The sequence below is a fragment of the Colletes latitarsis genome, chromosome 6 (genome assembly GCF_051014445.1).
Source record: "Colletes latitarsis isolate SP2378_abdomen chromosome 6, iyColLati1, whole genome shotgun sequence".
Taxonomy (NCBI): Eukaryota; Metazoa; Arthropoda; class Insecta; order Hymenoptera; family Colletidae; genus Colletes; species Colletes latitarsis.
This window is the reverse complement of record NC_135139.1, coordinates 24,619,687-24,634,335: the sequence shown is the minus strand read 5'-3', so window position 1 is coordinate 24,634,335 and position 14,649 is coordinate 24,619,687. Positions and strand designations below refer to the sequence as shown.

At 46.3% G+C, this 14,649-nt stretch overlaps 1 protein-coding gene across 4 annotated transcripts in view; it reads right to left on the bottom strand.

The window, feature by feature from the left end:
- Nucleotides 1-14,649, bottom strand: part of LOC143342874 (uncharacterized) — an 83,496-nt gene that overhangs the window by 8,155 nt on the left and 60,692 nt on the right. For 2 of the 4 annotated variants that reach the window (XM_076767174.1, XM_076767175.1), the window contains exons 2-3: nucleotides 6,563-7,451; nucleotides 6,336-6,395 (exon numbers count right to left, since the gene is read on the bottom strand). In XM_076767174.1, coding sequence (XP_076623289.1) covers nucleotides 6,336-6,395; nucleotides 6,563-7,451 — 949 coding nt within the window. Of the gene's footprint in view, nucleotides 1-6,225; nucleotides 6,396-6,562; nucleotides 7,455-14,649 lie in introns of all 4 variants that reach the window. The other 2 variants (XR_013079870.1, XM_076767173.1) reach the window with 2 other exon arrangements.

Genomic DNA, 14,649 nt, shown 5'->3' with positions numbered 1-14,649 from the left:
CGATTCGATTAAAATGACCATTTGCGCAATTTAAATTTCCCTAATAAAGCTTCTTCCATTGTTTACCACCGACGCCATTTTCTCTTCCCCCTCTGACCACCGTAAATCAAGAATCGTTCGGCAAATAAAATAGAAAATGATAACGCACGGTGCCTAGAATTTGACGCGGTTTCGTTGCTGGTGGCACGGTGGAAGCGCAAAATTAATCGTCGAAAATTATCGGCGAAAAGTATGAAAGTTGAATGGGCGCCCGACGAGCATTGTCTCGAACGGTGTTCGCGTGCGTTTCAGCCCACGTACGGCTCGTCTTTCAAGGGTTTCTCAGACCCTCGAGTGTTTCGACGCGAGTTGCGATGCAAGGAGAATTTAATACGTCGATGTAATGTACGACGCGCGTCAATACGGCTCGTTAACCTTTTCGCTTTTCAAAACTTCGCGTTTCTTTCGCGCGGTTTAACGGCCGCAGAACCGCCTGAATGGAATTATCCTTGGAACGGTTTGGTCCTTTGTTTCCTTCGGACGCTCCAAATGCCGTCGCTCTTATCTTGATAACGCCTGGCGCCGATGTGCCATGAAAAAAATAGCGAAAAATTGTACTCCCCCAAGGTTGTCTCGGAGAGAAACCCTGGGATCGATCAACGGGCACGAAATTTCCCTATTAAGAAGCACGCAACGTGTACACCTTACACGAGGTATAACGCATTCGGATGTATTAACGGAATACTAAACGGCACCGTGATACCGTCGCGTTGATCAAGAATCGATCGTCGTTCGGCTACGACCATTGGCCGAACAATCCTCGAATATAGACGTTCCACCTTGGACGCTATATAATTTACGACCGATCGACCGATATTCTTTTCCCAAAGGTCCGTTCCGGGGCGGAACGGCACGGGACCGGACGCCGAAGGTGCATCGCACGGAGAGGTCACAAGATGAATGAGGGGTACGCGGGGGACGCGTCCAGCAGGGCGGTTATGTTCGGTTCGGTTCGGTTCGGTTCATTCAAGACGAGCGCCACGTGCCCGAGGCTCTCAACCCGACGACTACGCCACTGCCTTTCCCTTTACCATTCATCGCTCCGATTCAAAAATCACTCGCGTTCTTCTCCTTCCGTTTCCACCAGCCATTTAAACTTTAGACTTTACATGCAATGTTTTTTTTCGGCCCAGTTTCCTGGGTCTCTAGAGACCCATTACCATTATCGAATTTTTTTCTCGAAAGTGAGTAGCATTTAGAGGGTATGTCTAATGACCAAAAATGATTGTAATTAGCCTCTACAACTAAAAATAATTTTTTCAGAACGATTTGAAACTTTTCAATTTCGTCGAAAAATTTGTCTACCTATTCGAATTTTTTCCTCAAAAGTGGGTAGGATTTCGAGGGTATGTCTAATGACCAAAAATGATTGTAATTGACCTCTGCAACTAAACATAATTTTTTTAGAACGATTTGAAACTTTTCAATTTCGACGAAAAATTTGTCTACCTACTCGAATTTTTTTCTCGAAAGTGGGTAGGAATTCAAGGGTATGTCTAATGATCAAGAATGATTGTAATTAGCCCCTGCAACTAAAAATAATTTTTTTAAAACGATTTGAAACTTTTCAATTTTGTCGAAAAATTTGTCTATCTACTTGAATTTTTTTCTCAAAAGTGAGTAGGATTTCAAGGGTATGTCTAATGACCAAAAATGATTGTAATTAGCCTCTACAACTAAAAATAATTTTTTCAGAACGATTTGAAACTTTTCAATTTCGTCAAAAAATTTGTCTACCTATTCGAATTTTTTCCTCAAAAGTGGGTAGGATTTCAAGGGTATATCTAATGACCAAAAATGATTGTAATTGATCCCTGCAACTAAAAATAATTTTTTCAGAACGATTTGAAACTTTTCAATTTCGTCGTAAAATTTGTCTACCTATTCGAATTTTTTCCTCAAAAGTGGGTAGGAATTCGAGGGTATGTCTAATGACCAAAAATGATTGTAATTGACCTCTGCAACTAAAAATAATTTTTTCAGAACGATTTGAAACTTTTCAATTTCGACGAAAAATTTGTCTACCTACTCGAATTTTTTTCTCAAAAGTGGGTAGGATTTCGAGGGTATGTCTAATGACCAAAAATGATTGTAATTAGCCTCTACAACTAAAAATAATTTTTTCAGAACGATTTGAAATTTTTCAATTTTGTCGAAAAATTTGTCCACCTACTCGAATTTTTTTCTCGAAAGTGAGTAGGATTTCGAGGGTATGTCTAATGACTAAAAATGGTTGTAATTGACCTCTGCAACTAAAAATAATTTTTTCAGAACGATTTGGAATTTTTCAATTTTGTCGAAAAATTTGTCCACCTACTCGAATTTTTTTCTCAAAAGTGGGTAGGATTTCGAGGGTATGTCTAATGACCAAAAATGATTGTAATTGACCTCTGCAACTAAAAATAATTTTTTCAGAACGATTTGAAATTTTTCAATTTTGTCGAAAAATTTGTCCACCTACCTCCTGTTGATTTTTCTATAACAGCTTAAGGTTGAGCGTGAGAAACTACTTTGTAATTATACAATTTTTACGTAACGTATATTAACACCAAAAATAAAGAAAGTACACGTATCGTATATCGTATGGTATTAATAATACCGGTTTGGATTCAAGCTATGACACAACGAGACGTAATTTATCGAAATTGCTATTAACACATCGATACATCCAGAACAATATCTTCGAAATTTTGAATTTTTGTAATCCGCGACGAGAATGCACCGAGATATGTATAATTCTTACCGAACGACTTTCTCTTGACGACTTTCCCACGACAAATCGAGCGACCCAAGAAGGGTAAACATCTGATCCCGAAGCACCGATTCTTACGCAATAGAGAATGTTTCGGTTCCCGAATTTTATATCATTATTCGACCTCTTATACTCGTCTCGTTAAATCCATAGCACATATTAATCTTTACAATTTCGATTGGGAGGTACTGCAAGAGCTCATTGCGATACTGTCAGCCAAGAAAGTAGAGAAAAACATAGATGAAGCTTCCAGGAAACAATGATGACTGTGCGACATAACGCGGGGCAAACACGTTGCCATAATTCCATATTCTATTCCACTAAGCTGATCTAAGGTAATCGGGCGGTTCTCCAGCGATCTTCCATGTCTCGAGGGACGAAAATAAATCCGATCGGGGCACGCGCTGGCTCTCGAACGATCGTCAAGTCTGGCGGAAGCGGGACCAACGGAGTCGATAAGCCCAGCCGCATATCTCGGTCCACGATTAATGTAACGCGTTAAAACGTACGCGCCAGTCCTTTATCGACTCGGCCAAACATGCGGCAATAATTAAGGAATTCCGAGTGCAACTGTGTGCTCCGTGCTCGAAATAAATTAACTGCAGCGATTCGCCGGACGATTCCGACGCACAGACATCAGATAGCGTTCGGCCGAGTACACCGACAAAGTATACACGCTACGGATGATCGATCGGGAATTTAGCCGGGATCGCGTCCTGGAAAATCAATCTCTTTTCAAATTCTTTCAGTGTCGATCCCCCCCCCCCCCCTCCTCCCCGGAATTTTCTCACAACTTTAATCAAAAATATTCCATTTGAAATGTACTCTGTGGAGGATGGCACCCCGGACTGTTTTTCGTTTAGCTCTAGATTCTGGTTTACGACTTTTCAATTGAAACGAATAACGATAAAGTAAACCATGCCGTCGATACTCGATCGTCGCGATAGTCTGTGCTGGAATCTTCAAAGATTCAACAGCTAGCCGGGGATTGGGGGGGCTCCCCGATGGAATCAAACGATGTTTTAGAGATTGAATCACGCTACGAGTTTTGCTCGTTAACCTTCCACGAAACGTTTCAATTTAGTTGTATTTCTAACAAGGCGCTTGGTAATTAATCGTTCACTATTCAGGTTATTTATGGAAGAAACAAGGTAATATTTTGGTATGAAATTTGAATAATTTCTACTATTTTTGCCCAATTCTAATTAATTTATAGAACTTGTCATCTCCCATACTCGCCACCAGAGGGCTACGCACTTGACTCTCTCGCAAGCACTCGACTGACTTCTGAAGCCTTTGCAGATACAAACATTTCTTCCTGCTTGGTAGCAAAACTGAGAAGAATCGAGGGGAACCGGGGTTGCTGGGAGATATCGTTGCCGTCTCGCGGTCGATTCCCAACTATAAAGTAGCAGGAAATAATAGTAGCACGCGCGGTATCCGAGTCTCGGGTTAAGGAATCCCGTTCGGTCGGGAAAAGTTTAAACGGCGTGCATCGATCGAGGACCGTATCCCCGTCGAAAATTTATCGTTGCCGTGGAGTTTCCATCGTCCGTTGCGTGTGCATCGCGCCCGACGGGGCGGGGCTGGATCACGGGTCACCGCGAAACCTCGGGGTATCAATTCGAAAGTGGTACATCGCACTTAAGATGCCTCTGGCTGGCATTCCGCTTCTCGGCTGCCGAGTGGGCACGCGTGGACGGATCGCGAATCGCGTTCTTCTCAACGCGAGAGTACGCGTTTCGCGCGAACCTCCGCTTCTCCACGTTCGTGCCCGTTTCCCTCCCCCTCTGGTGAATGTGCCCGTTCGAATCCCAAAGAATCTCCGCGACCTGCGCCGCTGCACTCTCCCGCGTACATGAAAACGCCCAAACCAACGAATTCCTCGATACCTCGAAATTTCGGGCAAAAACAAACTCGAAACTCATCACGCTCGTGATTTAACTTTATATTGCCTATTTTGCCTGTTTACTATTACTATTTACCTTCATACCTCCCTTTGAAGTTTGTTTAAGTGTTTATAAATTGCAAATACATATGAGAAAAGTAAAAAGTTACAAGAGGTGAGCGTTGTAATTATCGTTTACACTCGAATCGAAACGAGAAGATGCTATTACACTTTATAAGAAACAGGGTTAAAATACCGCTTCGATAGGGGGTGTGGCTGTTTCCCCGTGAGGCGATCTACGGCATCCCTTGAAACATGGACGCATAAATGGTGGAATTTCACGCGCGGACATTCGGTGGTGGTTCGATACGCGGGTGGTATAAAGGTCGCGTTGGTGGACGGGAGCAAGTACGCCAATGGGAACGCATCCTGAATGGACGAATTGAACGTGTTGATGCACACGTATACTCCTCGTCGGTCTTTTTCTCCTCGTACCCGTTTAAGCGCCCTGCGCTGCTGCGCGTGGTCATTCACAAACAGCGAATACCAACGTATTCGCGTATTCGTTTAATCCTAAGGCGCGAGGAGCAGGGATTTCGATCGTTCGGTGGCCTCTTTCGACGTCGCGGGTCGTTAGCTCCGGAACGTCGTTCTCGCGGAATTTGCCAGTTACCCCAATTACGAAATCGCATCCTAATTTACGCGGCAATCCAGTCGCTCGAGTTTTCCCAGATCTCGCGGAGGGATAATTGGAACGTTTTCGCGCCGTGACGCCCGGTAATATCCCGACGACGAGAGCATAACTTTGAAAGTTACGAAAGAACGTGTGTTTCTGCCCGGTTCGCCGCGGGTCAGGCTAATTAAAGCTAACTCGCGGGGATCGGCTCAAATTTTGATACGTTCGAACGCAGCGCGTCGTTCGACCATCTTGCAGCAAAACGCATTACGAGCACTCCGCCCGGTACATAAATCTTCCTTGAATCGGGGCGTACGACGTCCCCGCGGTTAATAATCTAAAAGCCTGTTCTATGAGTCGGTTCTTATCCGCTTCGCTCGTAAACGCGACTTGTAGTACTGTTCGTCCTGGTAAATCTGGATCGGAGGCTCGTTATCGGGAACCCAGAGTGTCCCGTCGACGAAGATTCGCGTTCGTAGCGAAGAGTGAACCCTTTGGTGGCCGTATATAAATCCACGTAGGTGTAGGTACGAGCGCGTTAGCGAGCAGCGTGTTTGGATACGGACAGGATGTGGGTCGCTAGCTCGAGTCTACGGAGCGGAGAGTCGCATACCACGCTCGGTGCGTTCCTTATACGTTTACATATGATAGAGGCTCCTTTGCGCGACACCGCGTGCACAGACGGAAACGGTGCAGAAAGGCGGAGACACACGGAGAGGCTGCGAAGAGAGACGAAAGACGAAGGTTAAACGAGGCTGGACGGAGGAGAGAAGAAGAAGGAGAGGCTGCGGGAACCGCGCCCTGCCCACGCCGAGTGCTCGACCTCGCGCTTTCAAACGCTTCGTCTCGCTTCGTAGATGAGCTACATACCTAATTACCTCGACCGTTCCTTCTTTCCTGCCTCCCGTTTACCCCTAAAACCGCTTTCCACCGCTACACACCCGACAATCACTGACGCTCCGCGAATGAAATCGACTCACCTGTGTGTATCCGCTGGTGCGCCTTCAGGTGAGAACTCTTCGTGTAGACCTTTGTACAACCTGCAAAACGAAACGGTTACGAGCACTCGTGAGCACCTCGAATACCTCTCTATCCGAATCGATCGCTGCGAAAGTGACGTAGAAATCCTTAAGATAGAAATTAGCGATCGATTCGACGCAGGGTGGGCCAAGTAACGATAAGGCAAACAAAACCACGGAACGCTCACCTATGAAATCACAGTGGTGGACGCGTCGTTTCTCGAGCTCCGGGTTGTTCCGCCTGTTGAATTTGGTGTTGATCGATGGATGCTGCATCCTGTGAGCGGGATTCATGATGGAGGGTTGGGGATAGGGGGGAGGCGGTGTCCGTCTCGGCGGGGCCCCGATCGGCGAACCGGGGTCGGAAATCGGCGGCGTCAGCGGCGAAATGTACATCAGCCTGGTCATCGAGCCGTAAAGCGGGGACGTGGCCGCCCCCGCGACCTGGTTCCCGCCTCCGTGATGATTCGACGTGGTGTCGTTGTTGTTATTATTGTTGTTGTTGCTGTTGTTGTTATTTGTGCTGGTGTTGTTGTTGTTGTTGTTATTGTTATTGGTGTTGTTGTTGTTGTTGTTCGAGGGAAAGGTCTTGAACGCGGGCGTGGCGGTCCGATGGTGGACGACCTGGGGCCCCGTCGGTGGATTTGGGTGACCGTTCGCGAACGTCTGCACCGGGTTCGAGGCGGGCGCCTCGAGGAGGTGCAAGGTCGGGGGCGGCGGTAGGGGCTCGGTTTTGATCTCGACTGGCGAGAGAACCGGAGACGTCACGTCGTCGGTCTCCATCTTGACGTGAGACTGAGAACCGAGCATGTCCGCGTTCTCGGGGTCCAGCTTCTGGATACTGGAGGTGATGTCCTCCCAGAGGGGCGGCCTGAGGAACACGTCGTCGTCGTTCCCCGCTGGCTGACTCCTCGCCGAGACGAAGCTCGCCTGAGGCCGGCACACCGGCCCCCCGACCTCGAAGAAGTCCTCCATCTGCATCGAGGACTCCCTCGTGTCTTTCTCCGGGTCATCTTCGTCGAGTTTCTGCAGCCGGTCGAGGTCCTGTCTACACAGCAGCGTGTCCAGGTCCGACGTCTGCTGAAAGCAAAAGCACACGATAGATCGTAATGAAAATTATTCGTCATTTCGTTCGCCACCTTTTTAAAGGCGACTTTAGCATCGGTAGAAGATCAGGAAAGAGCAAAGTATTTTTTTTGCGTCGTTGTCGGAGACTGTCTGACCGAAGAAGAGAGTATGGCTGTTGGTTTCGAGCAAAATAAACGTGGAGACGGATGGTTCGATCGAGAATGTCGGTGATACTCGAGAAGACGAGCCCGGAGTAGGTTAAGCAAGCAGGCGGACAGGTAAACGAGCGAGTGACTTGCGGTATGCTGATTCACGAAAGGGCATACTGCGCGTTGTTCTCGGTTAATATGCAACGAACGCGTTCGAGGGCTGTGCAGCATGAGGTCTCCTACACCCCACGCCTCGTGCACGAATCCTACGATGCATACAAGGTATACGGAACTGTTCTTAGGAGAGAGAAAAGGAGAGGGAGGAGAATTTCGAGCCGAAGATGGGAGGGAGCGGAGTCGATGCAGCGTCATTCTTTGCATGATTTGTACACGCGCAACGCCGCCCTCGTGTGTGCCACGCTCTCGACGAATGCTCCAACTCCGCGAGCAGACCGCATAACGTTCGTAAATATTTTAATGCGCCTCTATATAACAGGCACAACGCCCCTTTCGCGCTCCTTCTTCGACCATGGGGCACCACCGTTCTTTCCTCCCCGTGGTTTCCATCCATATCGACGAAAATCGCTCAGGTCAATGGCGAAACACGGTTCGAAGATTCGGTTCAGAAAATTGTCCTCGTCGCGCCGCGATGTCTCCGTTATGGCGTGGATCGAATGAAACGGTATGGAATACGTAGCGTGAATGTTTAAACGCGTTCGTCGATGCTTGATGCGGTTATCGAGCTGTAAAGAATTCCTGTCGCATTGCAGAGCGATGTGTTCGTGGTATTATCGAGAGAGACTGCCAATAACACGGTGAGAAACTATCGTTGATCGAACTGTTTGTATTTAAACGCGATATACTTAATAAAAGGCACTGTTGCAAGACTATTTGTTTAAGTTCCTCTACAAATGTTTACTTTTACTATTTTAATTTTGACTTTTTAAAGGGTGAATCGTGCTCGATGATCGTTCAGCCGTCGAACGCATTCTAGACTCGTAACTAATTCGTCGGGAACAATGGAGTAATTTGCCAACGACGCCGAGCCTCGCGAATCTCCATTCGAGCGACTACGCGACGCGGAACAAGCGAGAAAAACCGGGGTTCGGGAGGGCGGAGCTTGAAATTTTCCATCGATACGCGGAAGCGAAATAGGCCGCGGACGAAAGCAACGGAGTCGATTAAAAGGAATCGCGTCGGAAATTTTCGAACGATTCGGGCTCCCCGTTCAGGCGAGCTTATAGTGTGATTTATGAATTATTTACACAATGAATTATTCATCGTCGGAAGATTGGTATACTCGCAACACTCGATCGTACCTGATATGCAATTTGAAAAGGAGTATGCAGCGACGGGCACGATATGCGCGCTTGCGCGCCAAACATTATATTTAAATGGCGTACCGTCTCGAGCAGTATGGACGCAGCCCTCGATAAAATAACCGTCGAAGGTTCCCTTCGTTTTCTCGAGAATCGACGGAAACCGCTCGTCGAGCTAGACAGCCGGAAGTCCGTCAGCGAACAAACACCGTTTCGCGTTTGCTCGCGACTCCGAAAACTTTCCAATTCGCGCTAAAGGCGAATAAATTTTTAACGAATAAGCGAAGAGCGTGAATCTCGTCGATATTTCGGAAGAACAAAGAGGAGGTTTGCTCGATATTCCACGGCGTCTACCCTCGGCATTTTTCGTTTGATTTCGCTCCGAGCGTGTCTCTCGATTCGCGCTGCAATAATAATAGTGCGGAGCGCGAGCAAAGTTCGTCCATCCGGCTATTAATGCGCGTAATCATAGAGCCCAGGGTCGTCGGTGTTAATAATGCGTTTTCGAATCTGTCAGAGCGAGAACGAACACCCACGCCGTCGATAGATAGTGCGTCGTCATCGTAACTGTTGCGCGCGAGATGAAAAACGTTTCTGTCTGCGTTCCCCCGTGCTCGACCGTACCGCCTAGCGTTTTTTATTCCGACCAATCGCGGCCTCCGCGGCTGACAAAGGAACGAACGCCACCGAGCGTTCTGCTCTCTTTCGTAGAAACGTACGCGATAAATCGTACTGTTCGCAGACTGCGTGCCGTTGCGATCGGCGAGAATCCGAGATAATCGGGAAACGAAGACGAGACGAGGAAAACCGCTCCGCTCGAACGGACACGGGTCACGGAAAACGCGAGAATGCTTTTTAAGGGGCATTCTAGCGTGAATTGGAAAAGATTGTTTCAAATTTTTATAATAAAATGTACAGGGTGCTCGACCACGCCTGGGAAAAATTGTAATGGGAGATTCTAGAGGCCAAAATAAGACGAAAATCAAGAATACTAATTTGTTGATGGAGGCTTCGTTAGAAAGTTATTAATAATTAAATTAAAAACTTTCAAATCGTTCTGGAAAAATTATTTTTAGTTGATGGGGTCAATTACAATCATTTTTGGTGAATAGACATACCCTCGAAATCCTACTCAGTTTCGAGAAAAAAATTCTAGTAGGTGGACAAATTTTTCGTCGAAATTGAAAAATTTCAAATCGTTCTGGAAAAATTATTTTTAGTTGAAGGGGTCAATTACAATCATATTTAGTCAACAGACATACCCCCGAAATCCTACTCAGTTTCGAGAAAAAAATTCCAGTAGGTGGACAAATTTTTCGTCAAAATTAAAAAATTTCAAATCGTTCTGGAAAAATTATTTTTAGTTGAAGGGGTCAATTACAATCATATTTAGTCAACAGACATACCCTCGAAATCCTACTCAGTTTCGAGAAAAAAATTCCAGTAGGTGGACAAATTTTTCTTCAAAATTAAAAAATTTCAAATCGTTCTGGAAAAATTATTTTCAGTTGAAAGGGTCAATTACAATCATATTTAGTCAATAGACATACACTCGAAATCCTACTCAGTTTCGAGAAAAAAATTCCAGTAGGTGGACAAATTTTTCGACAAAATTAAAAAATTTCAAATCGTTCTGGAAAAATTATTTGTAGTTAAAGGGGTCAATTACAATCATATTTAGTCAACAGACATATCCTCGAAATCCTACTCAGTTTCGAGAAAAAAATTCTAGTAGGTGGACAAATTTTTCGTCAAAATTAAAAAATTTCAAATCGTTCTGGAAAAATTATTTTTAGTTGAAGGGGTCAATTACAATCATATTTAGTCAACAGATATACCCTCGAAATCCTACTCAGTTTCGAGAAAAAAATTCCAGTAGGTGGACAAATTTTTCGTCAAAATTAAAAAATTTCAAATCGTTCTGGAAAAATTATTTTTAGTTGAAGGGGCCAATTACAATCATATTTAGTCAACAGACATACCCTCGAAATCCTACTCAGTTTCGAGAAAAAAATTCCTTACCGAAAATATAACGTCTGACCACAACTGTCTGTTATCCTGAAAATTGAAAAATTTCAAATCATTCTGAAAAAATTATTTTCAGTTTCAGGGGTCAATTTCAATCATTTTTGGTCAATACACATACACCCAAAATCCTACCCCCTTTTGCGAAAAAAATTCGAGAAAAAATAATTCAGTACAGGCAGAACTTTAAACGTTAATAACTTTTTAACGAAGCCTCCATCGACAAATTGATATTCTTTATTTTCGTCTTATTTTGGTCTCAAGAATCCCTTAGTAAAATTTTCCCCAGGGGTGGCTGAACAGCCTGTATATTACAAAAATTCTCAACGACGAATAGGTGGTAGGTCCTGTAAGGAAGTGCAAGTAGTATTGGGTCAGACGTTCTTCTAGTCAGACATTGTACGTCCATATTCCCCTTAAACGCGGTGCCTCGAGACGGACGTTTCCAGGCGTTGTTGGATTCGCAGATAAAGGCGAAACGTGAAAGAAAGCGCGCTTGTAAACGGAGTTTGTTTAAACGCGAACGAAAGCGGGGAAACGTTTCTCGAATCGAACGGCCGCGCGAGTGGAACGGAAACGCGCGTTCGCGGCTCGGTGTCGTATATCATAATTATCGAAAGCGAATCATCGGATGAATTCAACGGCGATATAGCGACAGCTTTATCGTTCGGTCTGTTTATCGGGTCTCGGGGCCAAATGGGACAAGAAAGATGGATGAAAAACCGTGACAAGGAAAGCAGCCATACTATTCGCGGTAACGAAGCGTAGCGCGCAGAAGCGAGCTCGCCGAATCAATCTGGCGAGGCCACACCCTCTGACCTAAACCCGTATTATCGCGATAAACGGCCGGGGAAATGTCAGCCGTGCAACCGACGGCCATTTTTGAAAGAGCTTTTCGACAGGGGATGACCGGAGCTTCCGAAATTCTGCCGCTTCCGTTCGATTCGAGTCCAGTCTCGTCAACAGCAACCCTCCAGGGGATTTCTTCTCGCGCTAATTCGCCTTTGTTAATCTTCGAGAAGGGTGAAACGTGTCGTCGAGGTATTCCCTTTGTTTCTCGGGAGAATTTATCGCAAATCCTGCATGGTCGTCGGGTATCTGCGATCTCGCGGATCGACGAGGCTCGAGCACGTTTGGGGAAGGACATTCGTCACCGGAACTCGAAAAGGAGGAGTACAAAGTTGTACGAAAATAATGGCGACTATACAACAGTGTCGTTCCCGTGCACGGCAAGCCGGTAATTTAGTTAAATGATGGCGCGAGATGGGCGACGCCTGTGGCCCGAGTCAACTACGCGAGGAAGAGAAGGCGAGAGAGGATGGAGAAGAAAGTTTCGAGACGAAGGCGTAAAGAAAGAAACGGAGGAGGCGTGGCACAATCAAGGATTAAGTTCAGACGCAAATTCGGGCCGCGATTTATGCCACGGTACGTTTCGAGGAAACGTCCCTGTCTCCCTCGGGAATTGATCGACTTCTTTAAACGAAAACTAACTGGTAGTCGGGGGGGTTGATTTTAGAGAAATAACAGGCGTCTAATGGGGATCGATCCGATCGCGCGGGAGTCATCCTTGGCCGACATCTTCGGGCAGAAAATCGCGAATAAATCACTGGAAGGGAAACGGATCACGAAGTTCGTGATCGCGGTGACGCGGGCGAACACAGCCACGGTAAAAAGCTGTTATTCCGATCGATGACCTATATATCGAATAACTATCTATTTCGCAAGTTTGAGGCACAGTTCGAACGGAACGGAACCGAGAATTCGCTTCGAGCGAGAGACAATGGAGTCGCGTCTATAAAGTCGTAAAGGAAGACAGTAATGCCGTTCGAGGCGAGTCGGTAGTTTATTTAAGCGACGGCAAGAGAGGAATAACCAGTCGACGAAGAGTCGGTATCTCGACGAAAGAAAAACAACGGATAGAAGGGAAGAGAGAAATCAACGCTGGGAGTCAAAGGCCCGGCACAAAACCAAAACGAGTAGGACTTTGGTTCCTCTTCCCGACGCACCCACGCGTACACGACGCTCGAAAAATTTGTTCGATACGATTATTTAGTGCTTTTAATACAGACAACCCCCTCGCGGAGTAGAATTTGGCTAAATATGGGTACTCGAAATCCAAGAGGAGACGCTGGACGCGTCTCGTCTCGAGCTCCCTATCCTCTTTTTCTCTTCTCTTCTGTTCCGTTGTGTTGGGCAGCGTTCGAGGGGGCTGTACTGCCGCGGACACGTAGATTCTATCTCGCCATTCAGCCGCCTAGGTAATAAAACTCTTGCGTCCATTATTTACTTGCATTATCGTTACTTTACGCCCACGTGGACGCGCCACGTATTTATGGCGAAATTATTCAGCATTATTTCGCGGATATGAATAAGATGGGAGATACGGCCCACAGATAGATACATAATTCGCGAAATCTTCAAAAATACCCGTGGAAACCGGAAAGAAGCTCGCGATCCATCTTTCGGGAAACGGTGCTTGAAAATAACTTATTTTACTATTTATCGCGAGTAATAACGTTTTCCAATTCCCTCGTTATTCATCGGGCTGGTTGCAACAGGGTAGTTTTCACGAGTTCCCAGGCGTTGCCGATAATGGACTGTGGGAAAGTATTCGCGTCGATCGACGAATTTTCCGTGCTGAAACCGATCGAAAACGGAGGATCCCGTCGAGGAGGAGACGTTGCGCGAGGGAACGAATTACTTTCCACGAGAGTATCATTGTTCCCTCTACACATTTCGTAACTAGATTGGCATTTGTGATGCAAGTCGAGCTACACTGACCTTTAAACAACTTTCTTTAGGCTACGCGTGACTTGATCTCAGAACTCGGCTTCTCGGTTGCCTCGTTCACCCAGTTGATACGACGTGCTACGAGTCTACGTGCTACGTGTTCCGCGCGCGTCTATGCACGCTCGTAGGCTCAGGCGTGTAGGAGCCGGCGATTTCAGATACCTGCCGATACCGGCGAGCTATCTCGTTCCACGACAAATCGCCCTCGTCGTCCGAATTATTCTTTCTTTGCCCGACAAATCGTCGTCACGCCATCGAACCGTGCCGCGCGCTGCTCGCGATCAGACTCGAACCGCACCAAACGACGCACGATCGACGAATTCGCTCTTTACAAATCGCTCCTTTTAACCAGTTAACTGTGTTTGACGACTATACTCGTCATCGATCGATTTTCATGACCCACAGAAATTCGCACTTTCAACAGGGAGCGACACAGTTAACTGGTTAAACAGCAAACGATTCAAAATGGTCCATGTCGTATACGAGTCTGTACTTTAGATGATTCGGTATATTTAAAATTTTTGGAAAATCGTAAAAAATCGCAGGTTCATCGAGACTAGGAGAGCCTGTTACCGCGCCCCGTGATGCTGACCTCGCGTACGAGAACGTTACCGTTAGGCCAACAAATTGCTGTCGTCCGAATTATTCTTTCGCGTACCCTTTGAACGCGGCGAGACAATCGTCCTCGCCGCGACGGAGAAAATGACGCGCGCCGTGATTTCACCGTAACCACAGGGCACGGAAATTTATGCGCGCGGACCCACCGCGCTCGTGGCGTTAAGCAGATCATAAATATGAAAGACGGGAAACTAAAGGATCGCGCCGGTGCACGACGAAACAACGGGTCGCCATCTTGGTACCTGATTTCTCGATCTTCCATCTCCTTAAAACTGGATTGGTTCGCGAGATTCTAGTCTGAGGATC